The sequence below is a fragment of the Diabrotica undecimpunctata genome, chromosome 2 (assembly GCF_040954645.1).
Source record: "Diabrotica undecimpunctata isolate CICGRU chromosome 2, icDiaUnde3, whole genome shotgun sequence".
In the NCBI taxonomy this organism is placed as follows: Eukaryota; Metazoa; Arthropoda; class Insecta; order Coleoptera; family Chrysomelidae; genus Diabrotica; species Diabrotica undecimpunctata.
The window spans coordinates 115,257,027-115,276,149 of NC_092804.1; the positions used below are offsets into that span (position 1 = coordinate 115,257,027).

The 19,123-nt window shown below is 34.4% G+C and overlaps 1 protein-coding gene across 3 annotated transcripts in view; it reads left to right on the forward strand.

Annotated features, from left to right (window-relative positions):
* Pcyt2 (Phosphocholine cytidylyltransferase 2) overlaps positions 1–19,123 on the forward strand; it is a 98,221-nt gene that overhangs the window by 68,460 nt on the left and 10,638 nt on the right. For all 3 annotated transcript variants that reach the window (XM_072523315.1, XM_072523316.1, XM_072523317.1), the window contains 2 exons: positions 8,103–8,363; positions 15,833–16,018. In XM_072523315.1, coding sequence (XP_072379416.1) covers positions 8,103–8,363; positions 15,833–16,018 — 447 coding nt within the window. The remainder of the gene's footprint in view (positions 1–8,102; positions 8,364–15,832; positions 16,019–19,123) is intronic.

Here is a 19,123-nt window from a genome sequence, read left to right on the forward strand (position 1 = left end):
GCGTAGTGCGAGTTTTCTTAATACCCAAGATTTTCATTAATTCTTGCCATAATTCTGATTCAAAATTTCGTCCTTGATCAGAATGTAACTCTAAAGGAACTCCATGTCTTGATACGACGTGTGTTATAAATGCTTCTGCTACTGTAGTCGCTTCTTGATTAGGAAGGGGTACAATTTCAGGCCATTTTGAAAAATAATCCATTGCTACCATTAAGTACTTGTTCCCTCTCTCTGTCATCGGAAGTGGACCAAGAATATCCACTGCAAGTCGTTCAAAAGGCTCTCCGGAAAGATATTGTGCCATTTTACCACGACTTCTTGTTCTAGGACCTTTTTTACCATTACATAAATCGCATTTCCTACACCAATCTTCTACATCTCGGCGACAATTGATCCAGTAAAATCTGTTTCGAACTCTGGCCAGTGTTCTTTTGACTCCAAAATGTCCTCCAGAAAGGCTGCTATGAAGTTCTTGCAACACACTTTTAATGTGTGATTTCGGCAGTACCACTTGTTGAACTATACGTACTCCATCGGGACTTTCCCACTTCCGATATAATAGACCATTGGAAAGATACAGAGATTCCCATTGAGCCCAGTATGCTTTTATAGTTCCACTGTATTTGGTTATTTCCTGCCAAATAGGTCTTACTCCATTTTTAAGCCATTCTCGTATGACTTTTAAGTCATTATCTTTCTTTTGACTCTTTTTCAGGTTTTCCAGGGAAGTCTGATCATTATCTTCTTCTTGTATAACTGTGGTTACCTGGAGACTTACTTCTTCGGTTATGTTCTCTTTATCTTCAAGTCTTTTACAGTACTGGCATTGTCGTTCCAAACAGGGTCGCCTAGAAAGAATATCGGCATTGTTATGGAGACGCCCTTTTCTATGTACTACGTCGAAGTTATACTGTTGGAGTCTCTCTATCCAACGAGCCACTTGTCCCTCTGGCTTCTTAAAATTCATTAGCCACTGTAAAGCGCTATGGTCAGTTCTAACTATAAAATTTCTGTTATAAAGAAAAGTATGAAAATGTTCTAGGGCTTTTATAATAGCTAGGAGCTCTTTTCTGGTAACACAATAATTCTTTTCAGCCTTTCCCATTGTTTTACTAAAATATGCAATAACTTTTTCTTCGCCTTCCTGTTCTTGTGATAATACTGCGCCAATACCATGCTGAGATGCGTCACAATCCAACAGAAATTTACCATCTTCTCGTGGATATGCTAGAATTGGTGCTGTTGTAAGTCGTTTTTTTAAATCTATGAAAGCATTTTGACAATCCGGTGTCCAGTCAAATTCAATGTTGTTTTCGGTTAGTCGATAAAGGGGCTTAGCTATGCGGCCAAAATCTTTAATAAATTTTCGGTAATATGAACAGAGTCCAAGAAAACTTCTAATTTCCTTTTTATTTCCTGGTTTAGGCCAATCTTTAATAACTGAAATCTTCTCTGGATCAGTTTTAATTCCTTCTACTGAAACGATATGCCCTAAATAGTATGCCTCTCTTTGAAATAGTGAACATTTCTTATAATTTAACTTTAAATTGGCATTTCTCAATCTGTCAAATACCTCGCTTAAGTTTTTCAGATGTTCGTCAAACGTTTTGGACATAATCATTATATCATCAAGAGATACTAGACACGTTTTCCAGGTAAGTCCTCTTAAAACCATCTCCATTAGACGTTCAAACGTAGCTGGAGCATTACACAGACCAAATGGTAGAACCTGAAACCTGTTGAAACCACGGCCAGTTGAAAAAGCAGTTTTGTCTCGATCATCCGGATGTACTACTACTTGCCAGTAGCCACTTTTTAAATCTAGGGTAGAAAACCATTTAGCACCTGATAGAGTGTTTAGTGTATCATCTATTCGTGGCAACGGATAACTGTCTTTTTGTGTAACCTGGTTTAATCTTCTGTAGTCTACACAAAAGCGAGTAGATCCATCTTTCTTAGTTACTAAGACTACTGGTGAACACCAGGGTCCCGAAGCTTCTTCGATAATATCAGCATTTATCATGTCTTGTATTATGTTTTCGACTTCCTTTTGTCTAGCAAATGGCAATCTCCGTGGCGCTTGACGAATTGGTCTTGCATCTCCAGTATAAATTCTATGTTGAACTAAACTAGTACGCCCTGTAGATTTCTCGGATTCAAAAATGTCGTAGTTTTCATTAATAAATTCGTTAATTTTGTTTAATTCTTTAGTTGTTAAGTGGTCAACATTTTTGATTAGTTGTTTCACTAGGCTAGCGTCAACTGGGTTACTGGAAGCTGTATTCTTTTTTAAATATTTTTCGCACTTGCTTATTTTTTCTATTGGTGTACAGAATGCTATTTGTTGTTCTTTCTTCAATTTAAAAGGCTTTTTAGACAAATTAGCAACCCTTACTGGAATCATCTCATCTACATTAATAAGACATCTGGCTATCAAAATTCCATCACTAACTAGTTCATCGCTTTCCACAACGCCGAAATGTAGACCTTCAGGTTTTTGACTCAGTCTCGCCAGGATGATACTTTCAGAATTTTGAGGAATTTCGGTATTCTCGCTCACTATTACTCTTACTTGAGGTACCGATTCTTCCAAATTTAGGACAATTTCTTCATTTTCAATTAACAACATTTTATTTTGAAGATCTATGATAAATTTGTTCTGCATAATATCCATCCCAAGAACGCATTCGTCTTTAATATCGGCTACAAGGAAAATGTGTTTTATCAAGGTGTTACCAATCTGTATGGTTGCCATTATCTCTCCATGAATTGGAATAGTGTGGCCTGAAGCTGTTTCAAGAACTAAGTTTGTTTTAGTGGGTTGTAGTTTCTCATTCAGAAATCCGGTTCGAATAAAGGATCTGGTTGCACCGGTATCAATAATAAAGGTGCATTTTTGATTCTCAACGTAGCCCTTAAGTAATAAATTCTGTTCATTTTTATGTAAAGTATAAGTGTGAATTTAGGGGCTTTTATTAGATACAGCCGACGCCCGCCCCTTAGTGTCGACTTTTATTCGTTTCCCTGGCTATTGTTTGCGTATCTGTGGTCAGTTGTGGGAGATCGATTTCTTAGAGACCTATCTCTACTAGTATTTCTAATAGGACTATGTGATGGGCTTCTGGATGTCGATCTAGGCGACCTACTAGCCTCATTCTTTGGATGTTCTCTCCTTGTTTGGGATCGGCTTCTGCAATTGTTTTGAAAATGTCCTATTCTCCCGCAATTAAAACATCTTCTTTTTTCATTTCGAGGTTTTTGTTGAAGATTTTGCAGTATGTTTAAAATTTGGGATAAAATAGGTTGTTGGTTATCTGCGGTTGTGATTTCTTCATTTTCTTGAAATCTTATTTCTCTTAATTTTGGGCGAGATCTGGAAATGCTTTTTGCCGCTTCATACTCCTGGGCTGAGACTAGTGCTCCATTTAGCGATTTGTGATGTTGTAATCGGAGAGCTTGTTGCATTTCAACATCCTGTAGTCCATCTACGAATGCCTGTATTCCAATTTGTTCCAGAAAATCTTTAGGTGCCTGAGGGTATGCCAAGTGCAATAATCTTTTAATGTCGGCTTCAAATTCTTGCAGGCTTTCGTTATGTTTTTGATATCGAATTTTTAGCTGACTTTGGAAAACCTGCTTTAGATGCTGTTGGCCATATCTTGTCTCTAAAGCTTCAACGAGAGAGGTATAACTGGGTGCATCTTGGGGAAGGAATTGCAAAACGGTTGCTGCCTGTCCTCGAAGCGACACCACCAAAGAAGCTGCCATTTCTTTTTCATTCCAGCCATTTGCTCTAGCTGCAGCTTCAAATTGGAAACGATAAGTTTCCCATGCTGTCTGACCATCGAATGTGGGTGGTTTTAAAAATTTACTAGTTCTAATTGTATCTGGTTCAATTATGGAAGGTGATGAAGCTGTTTGTTTAGATTCGACGTTAGTTATTGAAACATTAGGTAAAGAAGCTTGTGTATTAATCTTTTTTTCTAACTCAACTATTTGTATTTGTAAATTAGATTTCAAATCATTTTGTTGTTGTTCTATTTTATTTTCAAAATTGTTTTGTTTTTCTTCTAACTTATCTATTCTACTAGTGATTTGACTTATCTCTAACTGAAAATTTTCGTGAATTTTGGATAATCCATCTATGATTTCTACCTCTATTTTTTTACGCCTCTCCTTCTCCTCTTCCTCTTCTTGCCTACGCTTCTCATTTTCCGCTTTCTCTTCTTGTCTACGCTTCTCTTCATCTTCTTTCATTTTTAAAAACCATGCAGGGGGTCCGGACGTATCCATTTCTTTGTCAAACTCAGTGGATCTTGTATTTACCATTAAAAACTGCTAAATATTGCTTTATCCCACCGCTGTCACCAATGTTACACTTCTTGAAAATTAACTTTATTCAATACCAACAATATGACAATACCATATAACTAACTGACAACTATATAATAATTTTTTGACGTTTCAAACTTCATTATCTTTTTCGTCAATGGACTTTTCCTATGTGTATCTTTCGTAACAATATGTCATTACTAGTCTGATGATTGTTTTGTAAATTCTGCATTTCATATCGTTCTCGGTATTTTTATTTCTCCATATTTTTTTCATTCAGGCAACCTGCGGTTTGCTCTATTCACTTGATCTTCCACCTCTGTTTTGAGCTTTCCGCAAGTAGGTAGTGCCATGCCTAGATATTTAAACTGCATCACCTGTTCTATTATCTGACCTTCCAGCTCCAATTTATCATTTTCACTTTGAGAGGGTAATATTGCATAGTCTGCGTAATAGATTATTTTAAGTTTTTTTCTCCCATTTTGTATCCTTTTTTTAGTTCTTACTTTTTTTTATTTTTTCGTCCGTGATCAGTTTGAACAATAAAGGACTTATGGAATCTCCCTGTCTTATCCCATTGGCAGCTTCAATTAGGTCGGTTACTCCTTCTGCTTTTACTTTTATTGTGTTGTTTTGATAGATATTTTCTATCGTTTTGATTATTCCTAGAGATATCTCTTGCGTACAATAAGTGGATAACGTCATTTAATTTGACATTGTCAAATGCCTTCTTAAGGTCCACGAAACATAGATATGCTGATTTGTTGTATTCTAATGATTTCTCTTGCACTTATCTCATTATAAATATAGCGTCGGTGCATGATCTTCCGACCTAAAATCTTGTTGTTCTTCTGCTGGTGTTATAATTTCATTGTTTATTTAAATTATATATAGAAATTAAAAATTTTCAAAACATTTATGTTGATTAGACAACTAATAAACAAAATAAGGTGTAATAACCTCTTTGTCCTTCCCTAAAAATGCCTCTGGTTGTCGGGTAACATACAGGGTATCCCATAATTAATTGGACATTAGCTAATGGGTGATAGCAGACATCAAAATAAAGCGTTTGTGCTCAAATTGCTTAGGCAAAATCTTGCTAGTTTTCGTTCTACAGGGTGATTCATTAATATTTTTTTATGTTATTTTTAGGGATATATTGAAAACTATTCAACCGATTTAAGTGAAATTTGGTATCTTGCTATTGTTTAGTATGCTTAATATGAAAATGATATTAGTTTTACCATTGACACTTGTTGGCACCACTTACACTGAACATTGGTTCATTAATGTGGCCATATTTTTTTGTTCGCCTGTATAAAGATTCTAGGAAAAAAAAAACATGAAATAACATTCAATTCTACACAAAAAAGGTATTCTTGTTTCAAATCAAAAAAGTACACCGTTTTCCAAATAAACGTATTTTGTTAATGATACGCATGTCAGTATTTAATTTTTCGCAAAACAAACAGGTACCTAGATATCCTTTGTAAGTATGCTTTGAACTTAATGGCAACGTCAAGACGTAACTACGAATTTATTTATTATTAGTTGTCAAAGTGCAGTGCGAGTCATTATTTGTCAGAGTGCTATTAAGTGTTTTATAAACCACTTAAGATAAAATCCGCAAGGAATCTAAGTTCCTGTAGTTTTCTGTATACCATATATCAGAAAAATTTTTATTAAAAATCCTTTATAAAAGGTATATAATGTAAAAACCCAATCGGGCTATATCACAAAACGTTTTCGGAATCCATATTCCATCATCAGTGCACTAGGTATACATGTATTGAGCCACTAAATAGGGACTTGGTGAAAGCAACAATTTGAGTTGCTTTTTTGGTTGCGTAACCACCCTTAAGGTACACTGGTATAGTGTCACTAAATATGTACCGCGTTTTTCTAGTTTTTGAGTCGTTTTTGGACAACATACATAATTAGTCAGTTTTTCAGCTCCATATTTTTTGCATAACTTCATATATATTTTCGCATATACTCGTGTATGGCTTAACTTCATGTTGTCGTCTTGTTTCTACAACTGAAGGACGAAGAGAAATACTAATATGGATATATTGGTACCATTGATATCTTAGAACGGTTTCCTCTGACTTGGTGCTTTTATAAATTCTTTTTTTGCTGAACAAATCAATTGTTTATATTCAAAAATGTTCCTCATACATGTTCTTCAATACAATGCAAACAAAAATATACAGTATGTTTAAAAAAAGTAGTTGGGAAGTATGATTTTTCACGTTCTTCTTCAACTGTAACTTCGTCATATAGTTCTTGCGAATGGTCTGGTGTCGAATGTTGAGAATATTTTCCTGGAAAAATTTTTAAATCGTTATTCTTCAATTTTGTCAATGGAATCTTAAATATGAGATAAAAGGGATTTACACATTTCTTTATTCTAAACAGAACTTTTGTTTTCAAAATTACAGAAATCTGAGAGAACAACAGCTGCTTCTGCTTTTTTATGCGTTTTGGTTGTTGATCCATATAGTTTGCTATATTTATATGTAGTGGAATTTAAACTTTTTTAGTTGTTCTTCTTTTAAATGTGCATATCTTCTAGATATGTTGGCGACCACTGACCCATTTTATCACAGCAGCTCGAAATAGATCAGTTGACGTTAGACCAGTCCACTTCCTAATATTGGCCAGCCAGGATATACATCTACGTCCAGGGCCTCTCTTACCCTCAATCTTGCCTTGTGAATCAACTGTAGAAGTCGGTATTTATCATTACTCATGATGTGGCCGAAGTAAGCCAATTTTCTGTTTTTTATGGTGTTAATAATTTCTTTGTCTTTTCTTAGACTCTGGAGAATAGTTATGTTACTTGTGTGGTGTATATATGAGACCCTCAACATACGTCGGTAGCACCACATTTCAAATTCCTCTAATCGTTTTATGGCATCTTCTGTAATGCTCCAGCTTTCTACTCCATAGAGGAGGACACTAAAGATGTAACATCTAAGAATTCTTATGCGTATATTGATACTTAAAGATAAGTTACAGAGAATCTTCCTAAGGCTGTTAAAAGAGCTTCTGGCTTTTTCAATAGTTGTTAATATCAGTATATCACAAAATTTACAACACGACTTTTTCATAGGTATTCAAACTTCGTGGAAATGGATAACATATTTTTAGAAGTACCTACTGAATACTCTCATATCTATTTCAACTTTTTAAACTTTATAAAAATCGCATTAATCGCGCAGCTTTACAAATACAAATAATTTTATTAATTCCAAATATTTGCCGAAACCTTATGTCTGGTAAATAAATAGAAGTCATTATCAATGTTAAGAAATAAGTACCAAGTAAACATCAAACTTTTAAATACGACTTTTTTTATACAAATGTGTTTCTCTATAAATAAATTTAATCGAAATTACCTACAGTTACTGTTCACGTTACAAAAACTGTTACAGTAGTTAGAAATATTTCGCTTTATTGCGAAAAATATGCCTCAACACCAGAAGCAACTGTCTAAAAACTCTATATTAATATGCACATGCTCATTAGTTTTTCGTGATTCTCAGCGAATATTGTAACGTGTTAAAGAGAGAAAGAAAATATTTCCTAAGAAATCATTTTATGCCGTTTTCTAAGTTTACTTCTTAGTAATCTAGTTCACATGTATAGTATAATATAACTAATGCTCTTTATAAATGCACAAATATTTGCTAAATTTTTAAGAGCGGTTTTATTTTTACATTTCAACAGCAATAAATAGAAGTTTTCTTTATATTTTATATTTTCAGTTTGCAGTGATGAATTAACGCATAGCCAAAAAGGTCGTACTGTTATGAATGAAGAAGAAAGATATGAAGCTCTCAGGCATTGTCGTTATGTCGACGAAATTGTTAGGGACGCCCCCTGGGAAGTGACTGAAGATTATATTAAAACACACAAAATCGACTTTATCGCCCATGATGATCTACCTTATGGTTCAGATAGCAGCAACGATATTTATGCCCCTTGGAAAGCTAAAGGAATATTCGTAGCGACTGAAAGAACTGAAGGCAAGTTTATTGTTTTCGAATAACTTTTAAAATTGTACATATGAAATTCGTAATTTTTTTTTTAATGTATAAGTCTACAATGATATTTGATTGAGATACCTTGGTCCATGGTTTTGTACAGGTATTGTTAAAAAACCGCGCGTAAAAAAGCTATTCTGGTATGTTGTTCGCTTCACCAGAATAGAATTATTTTTTTACTTTTTCTGATCGCCGTGTGGAAATCAAATGGTGAATATTCTGCTTAAATATGGAGTAAACATTCTTATTAAACAACTTCAAAAGTTCATACAGTAGATGAAAAATAAAATCCCTGACGAATAGATAACATCAATAATTCAATATATTCAAATACAAGTTGTAATAGATTATATGTATTAGTATTACGAAATAAGCGTTGCAATGGAAATTATTAAGACATATATAAGGACAACAAAGTAGGCCACCTAATTGTAAAGCTAGAAGGCGGTGATAGAACTAATTGAGTTCTTGAGTTCTCTTCTATTGAATTTGTACCTACTCAAAATTATTTGCTTTGCGGATGATGCCATAATCAACTTGGAAAAAATGAACCTTCAGAGAATGCTAAACTAATTTTATACTATCTTTACAGCAGCAGTGCTCAAACGGTCGATCGTGAAAGAATTCAAAATTAATCAGCCTTGTCGAAATATTGCAAACTATACAGACTGCTGAGCAATACTACCGTGCGATTATTGGCGAACGTTACCTATTCTTATCGAATGTCTGTTTCATATAGAATAAGCTGCGGCGACGGAGCATTATGTCAGTCTTTAATAATTACTATAAGTAAAAGTTCTATGTAAAATAGCAATATTTAAAACGCTCAATGAGTGCAGCGAAAAAAAGTAGAACATACCATTTTAATAGTGGTTGGTAGGAATAATTTTTATTTGTTATGTTTGTAAAAGGATATGTGCGTTTGCCTAGTTTGTCGATCTTCAGTGATAGTACCCAAACGTGGGAACTTGGAAAGGCATTATAAAACGCTGTATAAAAAGCATGAAAATGATTTTCGGCATTGAGAGTGATTTAAAAGGACGAAAGTTACAAGATTTGAAAAGTAGTTTACAGGAAAAGCTATCCATCTTCTCTAGAACAGCCAAACAATAGTTGCAAAAGTGATGTTCTAGAATCTATATACTTTTATTTGCAGTTTGACGAGTCCACCGATATGGATGATACTACCCATTTATGTATTTTCACCCTGATGCTACTTGATATATCGGCTAAAGAAGAATTATTAACAGTGCTACCTCTGAAAGAAAGAACACCGCCGCTACTTCATGCTCTCACCTCTTCCGTGACCTTTCTTTTGGTCTTGCGCCCTGCATTTTACTACCTAGGGCTCTTTTCGGCAATCTTTTTTTCAGTCTCACTACATGACCAGCCCATCGAAGTCTCTGAAGTTTAACAAATCAGAGATCGATGCCTCTTTGAACAGTTCAGGATTGTACCTGGATCTCCATACTCCGTGTCAATTCTATCAATGTATGTAATTCACACTAATTTACTTCTTCATGCAGAAGGTGGTTTAACCGAGGAAAATTTTTAGAAAGGTTCCAAGAACTATTGCCAAAAATTATTTCTTTTCTACATGAACTAGGCGACGACACTGAGATACATGGCTCCGTGGGTTTGCTTTCCTATCGAATGTGGCAAATCATTTTAATGTCATTAACATGGAGCTACAAGAAAAAAAAATAAAACTTATCGAGATGATTAGCGCCACAAATAAATTTATTAAAAAAAAAGCTATTGATTAGTGAATTAAACAAAAAGAACTTTAAAAATTCTCACTCAAATTATGATTATTACGCGAAGCAGCTGAGAAACATTCAAAGTAAGTTCGAAAGACGCTTCTCTGATTTTAAAAATACTGACGAATATAATAACTTTCATGGCTTCTAAGTTTTTTATGAATATATTGAAAAATGTTTTATTGAAATATCAAACGCTATGAAAATCATTTCTATTCAAAATGAAGTATTAGATTAATTACTATTTAAATGGGAATAAGCCACAATTAAAGGTTAAAATACGTTTATTGACATTTCAATTTCCACTTCGGAAATCGTTCTCAAAATACAAACATTAGTACTAGATGTAATTTCAGATATAAATATTAAATCTAGAGCATCTGATATCAAATTTTGGTCGTTTATATCCGAAGACAAATATCCTTGTTTAAAACAAATGGCTCTTTAGTTACTTGAATGTTGGGATCAATATACTACGACTCTGCATTTTCACATTTTCAGAAACTAAAATAATTAAATTAAAATATCGCAATCGGGTAACGGACGAACATCTCACATCCTTCTTGCGGTTGGCGCTCAGTAATTACGTAGCTTCTTACAAAAAGTTTATGAATGATATACAGTGCCGTGCTTCAACATAAATTTTTTACAATAAAAGCATTTTCTGCTTTTCTGCTAAATATTTTGTGGTAGATCGTAGACACTACAAGTCTAAACATCTCTGCTTTGGCGATAGTATCGATGAGTGACATTATCCACGACCAAGTAAAGATGTGGGTAGATAAACCTATAATTAACCCTGTAGTGGCCTACAACTACCCTTTAATGAAAACATTTTTAAGAACTGACAATTTTAATGGAACCAGTACATAAATCGAAAGATTGAGAATAGAATAGTAAGAAGGCAAAAAGTAAATTACCAACAAGGAGATAAACGGGAAGACTAAGAAAATGACAGACAATCTCTGAAATATTTTTTTTCCACATATTCCTTCTTTCCCTATATAAATTCTAATCTCTTAAATCATGCGACTGGCGCCTACTATCTGTTGTTGGGCGGTACTATTCGACTTTTTTCCTACATTGAATGTGTTTAATAATGTTTCGCAGTATATTGATAATATTTCATCATTCAAACAAATTAAATTTTCTCGTTTATTGTTACTTCACTCATCAATCCATCTTACCATTTTTATTTCTGTCAATTAATTGCAATTTTTTTTTGTGATTTATGGACCAACATTCGGAATATCATTGCTGGCCACATTAGTCTTATAAAATTTGTTAACCGACCCGTTCTAACTCTTACAGCTAGACAGCATAGAATCAAAATATGAGTATAATTTACATTAGTCATCTTTCAAACGATATTCCTACGTCCCAATTTTATGTACTTTTCCAGATTTCTGAGTTCTATGGTATAATTGGGCCATTTTGTTCCTTAGAATTACTAAATAAATTCAGATTTGGGGGCTAAAAAAGGTAACAAATCGCTAACGTTTTCACAATGTCAACCAATTATTGATAGTTATATTAAGATCAACATACAACTTCTTACCGATTGGGGTATTTAAGATCCCCACTTGCCATACTTATTCATAATATCAATGAAATATTCACAAACTCATTATTTGTGTATACTGAGCTAATAATCACTATTCCATTACCAAGTCAGTCAGATCTGCTTATCTGACAGAAAGCAAATGGAGATAAAGATATCAAGACTTTCTCTATATTTTTATCATTGATTTTTATAAGCCATTTCTGTTTATTCTTTTCCTTTGTCCATCATGCTTTCTTTTTGAACGTATTGTTTTGAAATCTATCAAAATCAAGTTTCGAAATCAAATTTTGATATCTATTCTATCAATAATAACGGCCTGAGACCCAGAAAACAGAGTATACTTTTCCGAAGGTTTTTGGTGCGCTGAATACAGATCTGAGCTCCAAATTGGCTCTGGTTTCTGAGATATCCTCACCTAAAAGTACAAAAATAGCGGTTTTTGGTATAGATATATAATACAAAAATACAAGACAGACTAACTGCTGCAACACAGTCGCGTTCCCCCAGTGCGACCGAGAAAACTGACGCAAAGCAGTCCCTGCATCTCTGTCTTATGGGCCGGGTTTATCGACCACGTGACCTTCTCATTGGTCATTTAGGTTGATAAGCCTGGCAAAGTAGAAAGAGATGCGTGGAATGCTTTGCGTCAGTTTTCGCTGTCGTATTGGGGGAACGGGCTGGTAGTACAATATTAGAACGATCAGTCTATCTTATATTATTTTTTCTATGCTAAAATAATAAGCATAACACCTTAAAGTTTAAGTCTTTGTGTTTCAATTGGTTATGGGTAAATATTAAAAATGGGTATAAATTTAGGTTTACTTTTTTTATATAAAATCTATCTCGCTTTAATTCAATCGATCGCTTCAGTGTCTTACGTCTATGTTCAACTGAAACGTCATTTCTCTTAAGTGACCAGCAGTAATCTGCCACCATTCCGTAGATCCCATAGTCATTAAAAATGACGCTCTTTGTGCTTTAAGTCTTGGTGAAATCGCTCTCCCATCACTTCGCTGAATGCACCTATATTTTCTGGAAAATAGGTAGCGAAAGTGTATATCAACCTCATCAAGAAGCCTAGTTTTTGAAAAAATTTTAATATTGTTGGTACGATTGTTTTGTATTCTGCATTTCAATGATTTGCTAGAAAGTTGTAGACAACTTGTTTAAAACTAACCTTTTTTTTTAACCTATTCTCTATCCTTCCATTGTTGGATGTAGGTCTCCCCCAGTTCTCTCCATCTTTCCCTATCTTGAGCTGTTCTCTGCCATGTGGGACCTCCTTGTTTCCTGATGTCATCTTTCCACCTCATCTGTGGTCTGCCTCTTGATCTCTTTGCATTGTATGGACGCCACTTTCCGATGGCATTGTTCCATCGTCCGTCTTGGAGACGTTCATTGTGTCCAGCCCATTTCCATTTCAGTTTTGCTGCTTGTTCGATCGCGTCTACTGTCTTTGTTCTGGTTCTGATCCACTGGTTACGTTTTCTATCTCTAAGTGATATACCCAACATTTGTCTTTCCATCGCTCTTTGTGCCTTCCTTATCCTATCCAAATTGGCCTGGGTAAATGTCCATGTCTGTGCTCCGTAGGTGAGCACCGGTATTATACAGGAGTTATATACCTTGCTTCGTAAGTATAGAATGATTGTTTTTTTTTTTTAGAACGTAAGAAAGTTTGCCGAACGCTGCCCATCCCATTCTTACTCGTCTCGATATTTCGGCTGTTTGATTTTCTCTGTTAGCTCTGATTGCTTGTCCTAGATAGATATACTCATTTACCTGTTCTATTTTTTCTGTTTGTATTTTTATTGCCTCTTGGTCTTCCGTGTTTGTCATTACTTTTGTTTTGTTGAAGTTAATTTTTAGGCCTTTTTGCAGTGATTTTTCACGAAGTTCATTCAGCATTAATTCTAGTTCTTGTCGTTCCGAGGAGATCAGGAGTATATCATCCGCATATCTAAGGTGATTTAGGTACTTTCCGTTAATACATATTCCTCTGTTTTCCATATCTGTTGATTTTATTATATATTCGAGGGTCAAGGTAAACAGTTTAGGTGAAATTATATCGCCTTGTCGGACTCCTCGTTTAACTTTTATATTATCCGTTATTAATTTGTCGTCCAGAATTACGGTCATGGTTGCGTTTTGGTAAATATCATGTATCAATTGTCGGTATCTTGAATCTATGCTACTATGGACCAGAGCTTCTTCCACCGCCCAGTGTTCAATGCTGTCGAAAGCCTTTTCATAATCTACGAATGCTAAGTACAGCGGAAGGTTGTATTCATTGGTTTTCTCAATTAAGATTTTAAGCGCATGTAGATGGTCGATTGTGCTGTATCCTTTCCTGAATCCGGCCTGTTCCACTGGTTGGTAGTTATCAAGTTTATAGGTTAGTCGGTTGTTTGTTATTCTTGTGAAGGTATTATATAGTTGTGACAAAAGGGAAATAGGACGGTAGTTGTTTAGGTCTGTTAAGATTGTGTTGGCATTTCTCCATTGTTTAGGTATTTTACCTTCAAACAGACATTTGTTGAACAGTATTTTTAGCATTTTTAGATGATAGTGGTGGGTCATTTTTAGAACTGTATAGGTCTGTGTAATATCTTTCTGTGATTTTTACTATTTCTCCTAGATCTCTTTCTTCGTTGTTCTCAGCTTTAAGCATGATTAGTTTTCTTTTTCCTATATTTGTCCTCATTGTTTTTAAACTTTTGTTCTTCTGTATGATTTTCTTAATGCGATCTTCTTGGTATTTCTTTAAATCTTCCTTTATCTGTTTTCTTATGGTTTTGTTCAGTTCGGTAAACTCCACTGTATTTCTTTTGTTATTATTCAGGAGTTGTCGTCGTTTTTTAGCATATCTTGTGATTTAGTGCTAATTTTTTGTTGTTTTCGCTTTTGTTTATTAGCAATCTTCAGGCCTGCTTCTAGTAGTTCTGTTGTTATTTTATCGTTTAATTCGTCTAGTTGCAAACCCTTTAGCTGTGATATGTCACTTCTTTTTAGCTGTTAAAACTAACCTATGTATGTTTATTTTTCTGTATCATAGATTTCTCAAAATTGTCCTCTTTCTACCCTCTTTAAAAGGGGTAGTTTAGATTAGTTAATAGGGTTAGAGGTGTTCTGTTTCGATCAGTAAATACCATACAATTACTGTATGTGATTTTATTTTGATCTGTAATATTTGAGTAATTAATCTTAGGGATTCCAGTGTTAGGTGGGTTTGCTTCCTTGTGAACTGAAAGTAATTGTTTGTAGGGGTTGGTTGGGTTTGGGGATGTGTAGGTTTGAGGTTGTTGGAATAAGGTTTTATGAATTTCTGAATTTAGATTTTCCGGTATAGTATATTATAATCATAAAGGTTTGTAGGTTTTTTAAAACTAAGAAACTTTAAAATGCGATATCTCAGCGAGAAAAGAAGATATCTGAGTAAACTCATCGCCATTTAAAAGAATGAGATTTATATTTTAGGATGGATATAATGGGTTTTAGGAGAAAAACTATATTACGATGCTACATAACCTCAAAAACGGCCAAAAACCGCTATTTTTGCACTTTCAGGTTAGGATAACACAGAATCCAGAGCCAATTGGGCAATTTAGAGCTCAGATTAATTATTGGTCTTACAAATGATTTATATATACATAGTTTCCCATCTAATCTCATATCCTTATTCTTTCAAATTACATCCTTATATAATAAGCTGTTATATTTGCTAATAACTTACAATTAGGTTTGCTGTACATTTCTACTCACAGATACTCGATTCTCCAGATTATTATTCGATTATTTGGTCGTTAATTACTATTTTATATCGTTTGGCTTCATTTGCCAACACTAAAGATTTCGCCTCAGATGTAGATATTTTCATATTGTATGTCTTACCCGCTGTTTTGAATGTTTGTACCATTCGCTGTAGGTTATCTTCGTTTTCTGAGATCAGAATTGCGTCGTTTGCGTAATAAAGGAGTTTTATTGGTTTTCTATCCAGCTCGTAACCTTATAATGCCTTTTTAATTTCTAATATCATTTCCAATATTATGGAGTGATGTCATGACTTTTTGTATAATAGATTTCTACGTATTTTTTACAGTTTTTTTTTAATGCAATTTAAATTTTAGGTGTGTCGACATCAGATATTGTTGCACGAATAGTAAGAGATTACGATATATATGTAAGGAGAAACTTGGCGAGGGGATATTCTGCCAAAGATTTAAATATTTCCTACCTCAGTGAAAAGAAAATTAGGTTACAGAATAAAATGCACGACCTAAAAGATAAAGGAAAAAGAGTTCTTGATACCATAGGTAAGTTTATTTATATACAAAAGGTGTGTACATTTTTTTTACATAAAATGTATCACAGTTGATGCTATACGAAAATAATATATAAAATGAATATATTATTATTTGCGTTAAATCGCTAACAATATATATGTATCTCATCTAGTTAAGATGTTTGACAGCTATGGAACTTGCAACAAAAAAATTTATAGTAGGCATACCTTCTTCTGGCTATACGCTATGCAGCGTGTAGGTGTTCATGCTAGTTGAATTATGCGTAAGGATCCTTCTTCTACTCTTCTTATTATTGTATTGATATCAGGTATGTCGCACCAGTTTCTTTTTAAGACCTCTTTGTTTGTAATAAAGTCGATCCTTGGAATTTTCATTTAGAACGTTTCAAAACGGTTTAGCGATCTTACTTTTTATTATTGGTCATATTGGCATTGTAGGACGCGAATATGGAGACCCAAAGGAGTTTCGTGTTGACAAAAGTAGTTATTGAATTTTGTAAGTATTTCTAGCTATTGCTAATATAATTAATTTTTTTTGGTCTTTGAGAATTTTAATAAACGCTCGGGCGTGTCAATTTTAAAACTTACTTGTACGTTCTTTGAACAAACATATAAATATACAGAGTAATTCACGTGAGTCTAGAGCTGATTATTTTTTCAATAGGGCACCCTGTATACTTTTATATTCTGACAGCTGCTTAATAAGCTGACATCAACAAACTGTAATATTTATGGTCTATACCAATACAAAATACAGGATGGAATTTTGGAATAATAATAATAATCAAATAATAATTTACTTTTAGGGGCCAAAGAACTTTTAAATCAGCTCTACCTTTCCTCGCTAGAAGGGGGATTGAAAATAAATATATCTAAAACTCAGATGATGACAAATCTTGTAGTCAGCGAAGATATATGCGTAGGAACAAGATCCATAGACCAGGTAATGGCCTATAAATACCTAGGTCATGAGATTCGCATAGGAAAAGATAACCAAACCGTTGAGCTTCTCCGTCGTATAAGACTGACTTGGGCAGTCTTCGGCAAGCTGAACCATAGTTTCAAATCGTCTGATATACCAATATGCCTTAAAAGAAAAACGTTTAATCAGTGTGTTTTGCCAGTGTTAACTTACGGTGCGGAAACGTTGACCATGACAAGGAGAACAGTTCAAAAGATCCGTGTGTGTCAAAGGGCGATGGAGCGTGCTATGTTGGGCGTTTCACTACGAGACAAGATCCCAAATCGCCAGCTACGACAAAGAACAGGAGTGGCTGATGCAGTAGAGAGAGTAGCAACACTAAAATGGAACTGGGCAGGTCACGTGGCTCGAATGACAGATAATAGATGGACAAAGCGGATACTGGAATGGAGACCAAGAGATGATGCCTACCGAAGCAGAGGTCGTCCACCAACACGTTGGACTGACGATCTAAGACGTTGTCATAGGAATTGGATGCAAGAGGCACAAAATCGAAATAGATGGAAAATTAGGAGGGAGATCTATGTCCAGCAGTGGATAAGCGAAGATTGAATGATGAATTTACTGTTTAATTAAATATTTTAATTAGCTCAGCACAGATCCATCTAGACTATCTGCCAACTTATGTGTGAATTCAAGAAAAAGTTGTTTGTCCAGAAGGAACAAATCCTGCCTAGACAACGTCAACGATTAAACAAAGTAATTATTGTTTTGTTAAAATATCCCTGATAAAATTTTTGGTTTACCGATATTTTATAACGAAATATTAAATTTGTTTTAAAGTAATAACGAAATATTTAAATGATACTTATCGAATTAAAACTTTAATGATAATCAGTTATGAAGCAAATTGAAGTAGTCAAGGGAAAGAGGCAAAATGATTTAATCAGAAGTATAATTAGCTGCCTAATATTTCACAAGGATTGTATCTAAAACACAGAAACAGGATTCTGAGACCGGGGTCGACCCTCTGGTCATTCCCTATATATTTTTGGGGGCCTGGGAAGAGTCGACTTATGAGTCCTCTATGGGACCACTTATTTTTGTCTCGTCTATTTTATTTCCTTAAATTGTGACGAACTGCTGTCAAGCACGGTAGTGCACCCATACCTTGCCAAGGCTGTAATCCCTCATAGTTCGCTAGCTCTCCGGGGCATCATTTAGACAACTCTTTTCTCCCTGGGCACGATGATCTCACACCTCGGCATTGGGGAGCGCAGTAGTTTGCTCACAAATCTCACCGTCTGATTAGTCAGTTGTGGCACGATTCTAGATATGCGTGTGTGTGTGTGTGTATGTGTATTTTTTGTCATAGCAATAATTGGCAATAAATATTGGAGAAGAGAACTTTCCTACACATTGGATATGCGGGAATAAACATCGACCATACAACACAGTGATTAAAGTATAATAATGGTGTACAGTACGGTAGTGAAATAATATCATTAAAAGATGAAACCCAAAGGAAAAAGACTGTAGAAATGAGAGAAGAGAGAATATCTAAACAAATCCTAATGTGGAAACTTACTTTAAAAATGGAGGTGGCTACAAAAAAATTAAGATAGATGGCATAGTGGCGGAAATGCCAGGAAGAGTTCTGGAAAAGCACTAGTGAATACACAAATGCAATTGGGAATCAGGTGATGGCATAAAATGTTTTAAAATCAATTATTAGATAAACTATTGACGTTTTTTTCTTACATCAATAAATGTTTTACTTTATTTATGGGTAATTTTGATAAAATTTGAGAAATGTAAAATATTTTAATAGCTATAAATAACCAAAACAAACTTGAACTTGAATATGTTAATCACTGACCTCTGACTCTGTATTCGGCGTCTTCTATCTTGACTTCTTAAACAAATTATTATTTAGAATTAGTATTTAATTTGTTGCATGATGTGATAAATTCATATTGGATACCTTTAAAAAACCAAGCTAAAATTCGTAAACGGACTGCCGGATAAAATGCCATCAGAAATTAAGTTAGATAAGATCAAATACTTTACCATCCTTTGTCGTGTATTCCTCGTAAGAACGTAGTGGATTCATGCCATTCGATGACTATTGCTGTCTATTTTCTCTTTCTTTGGGGCGTATTGTTTTACTCTCGAGAATGAGTAACGTTACGA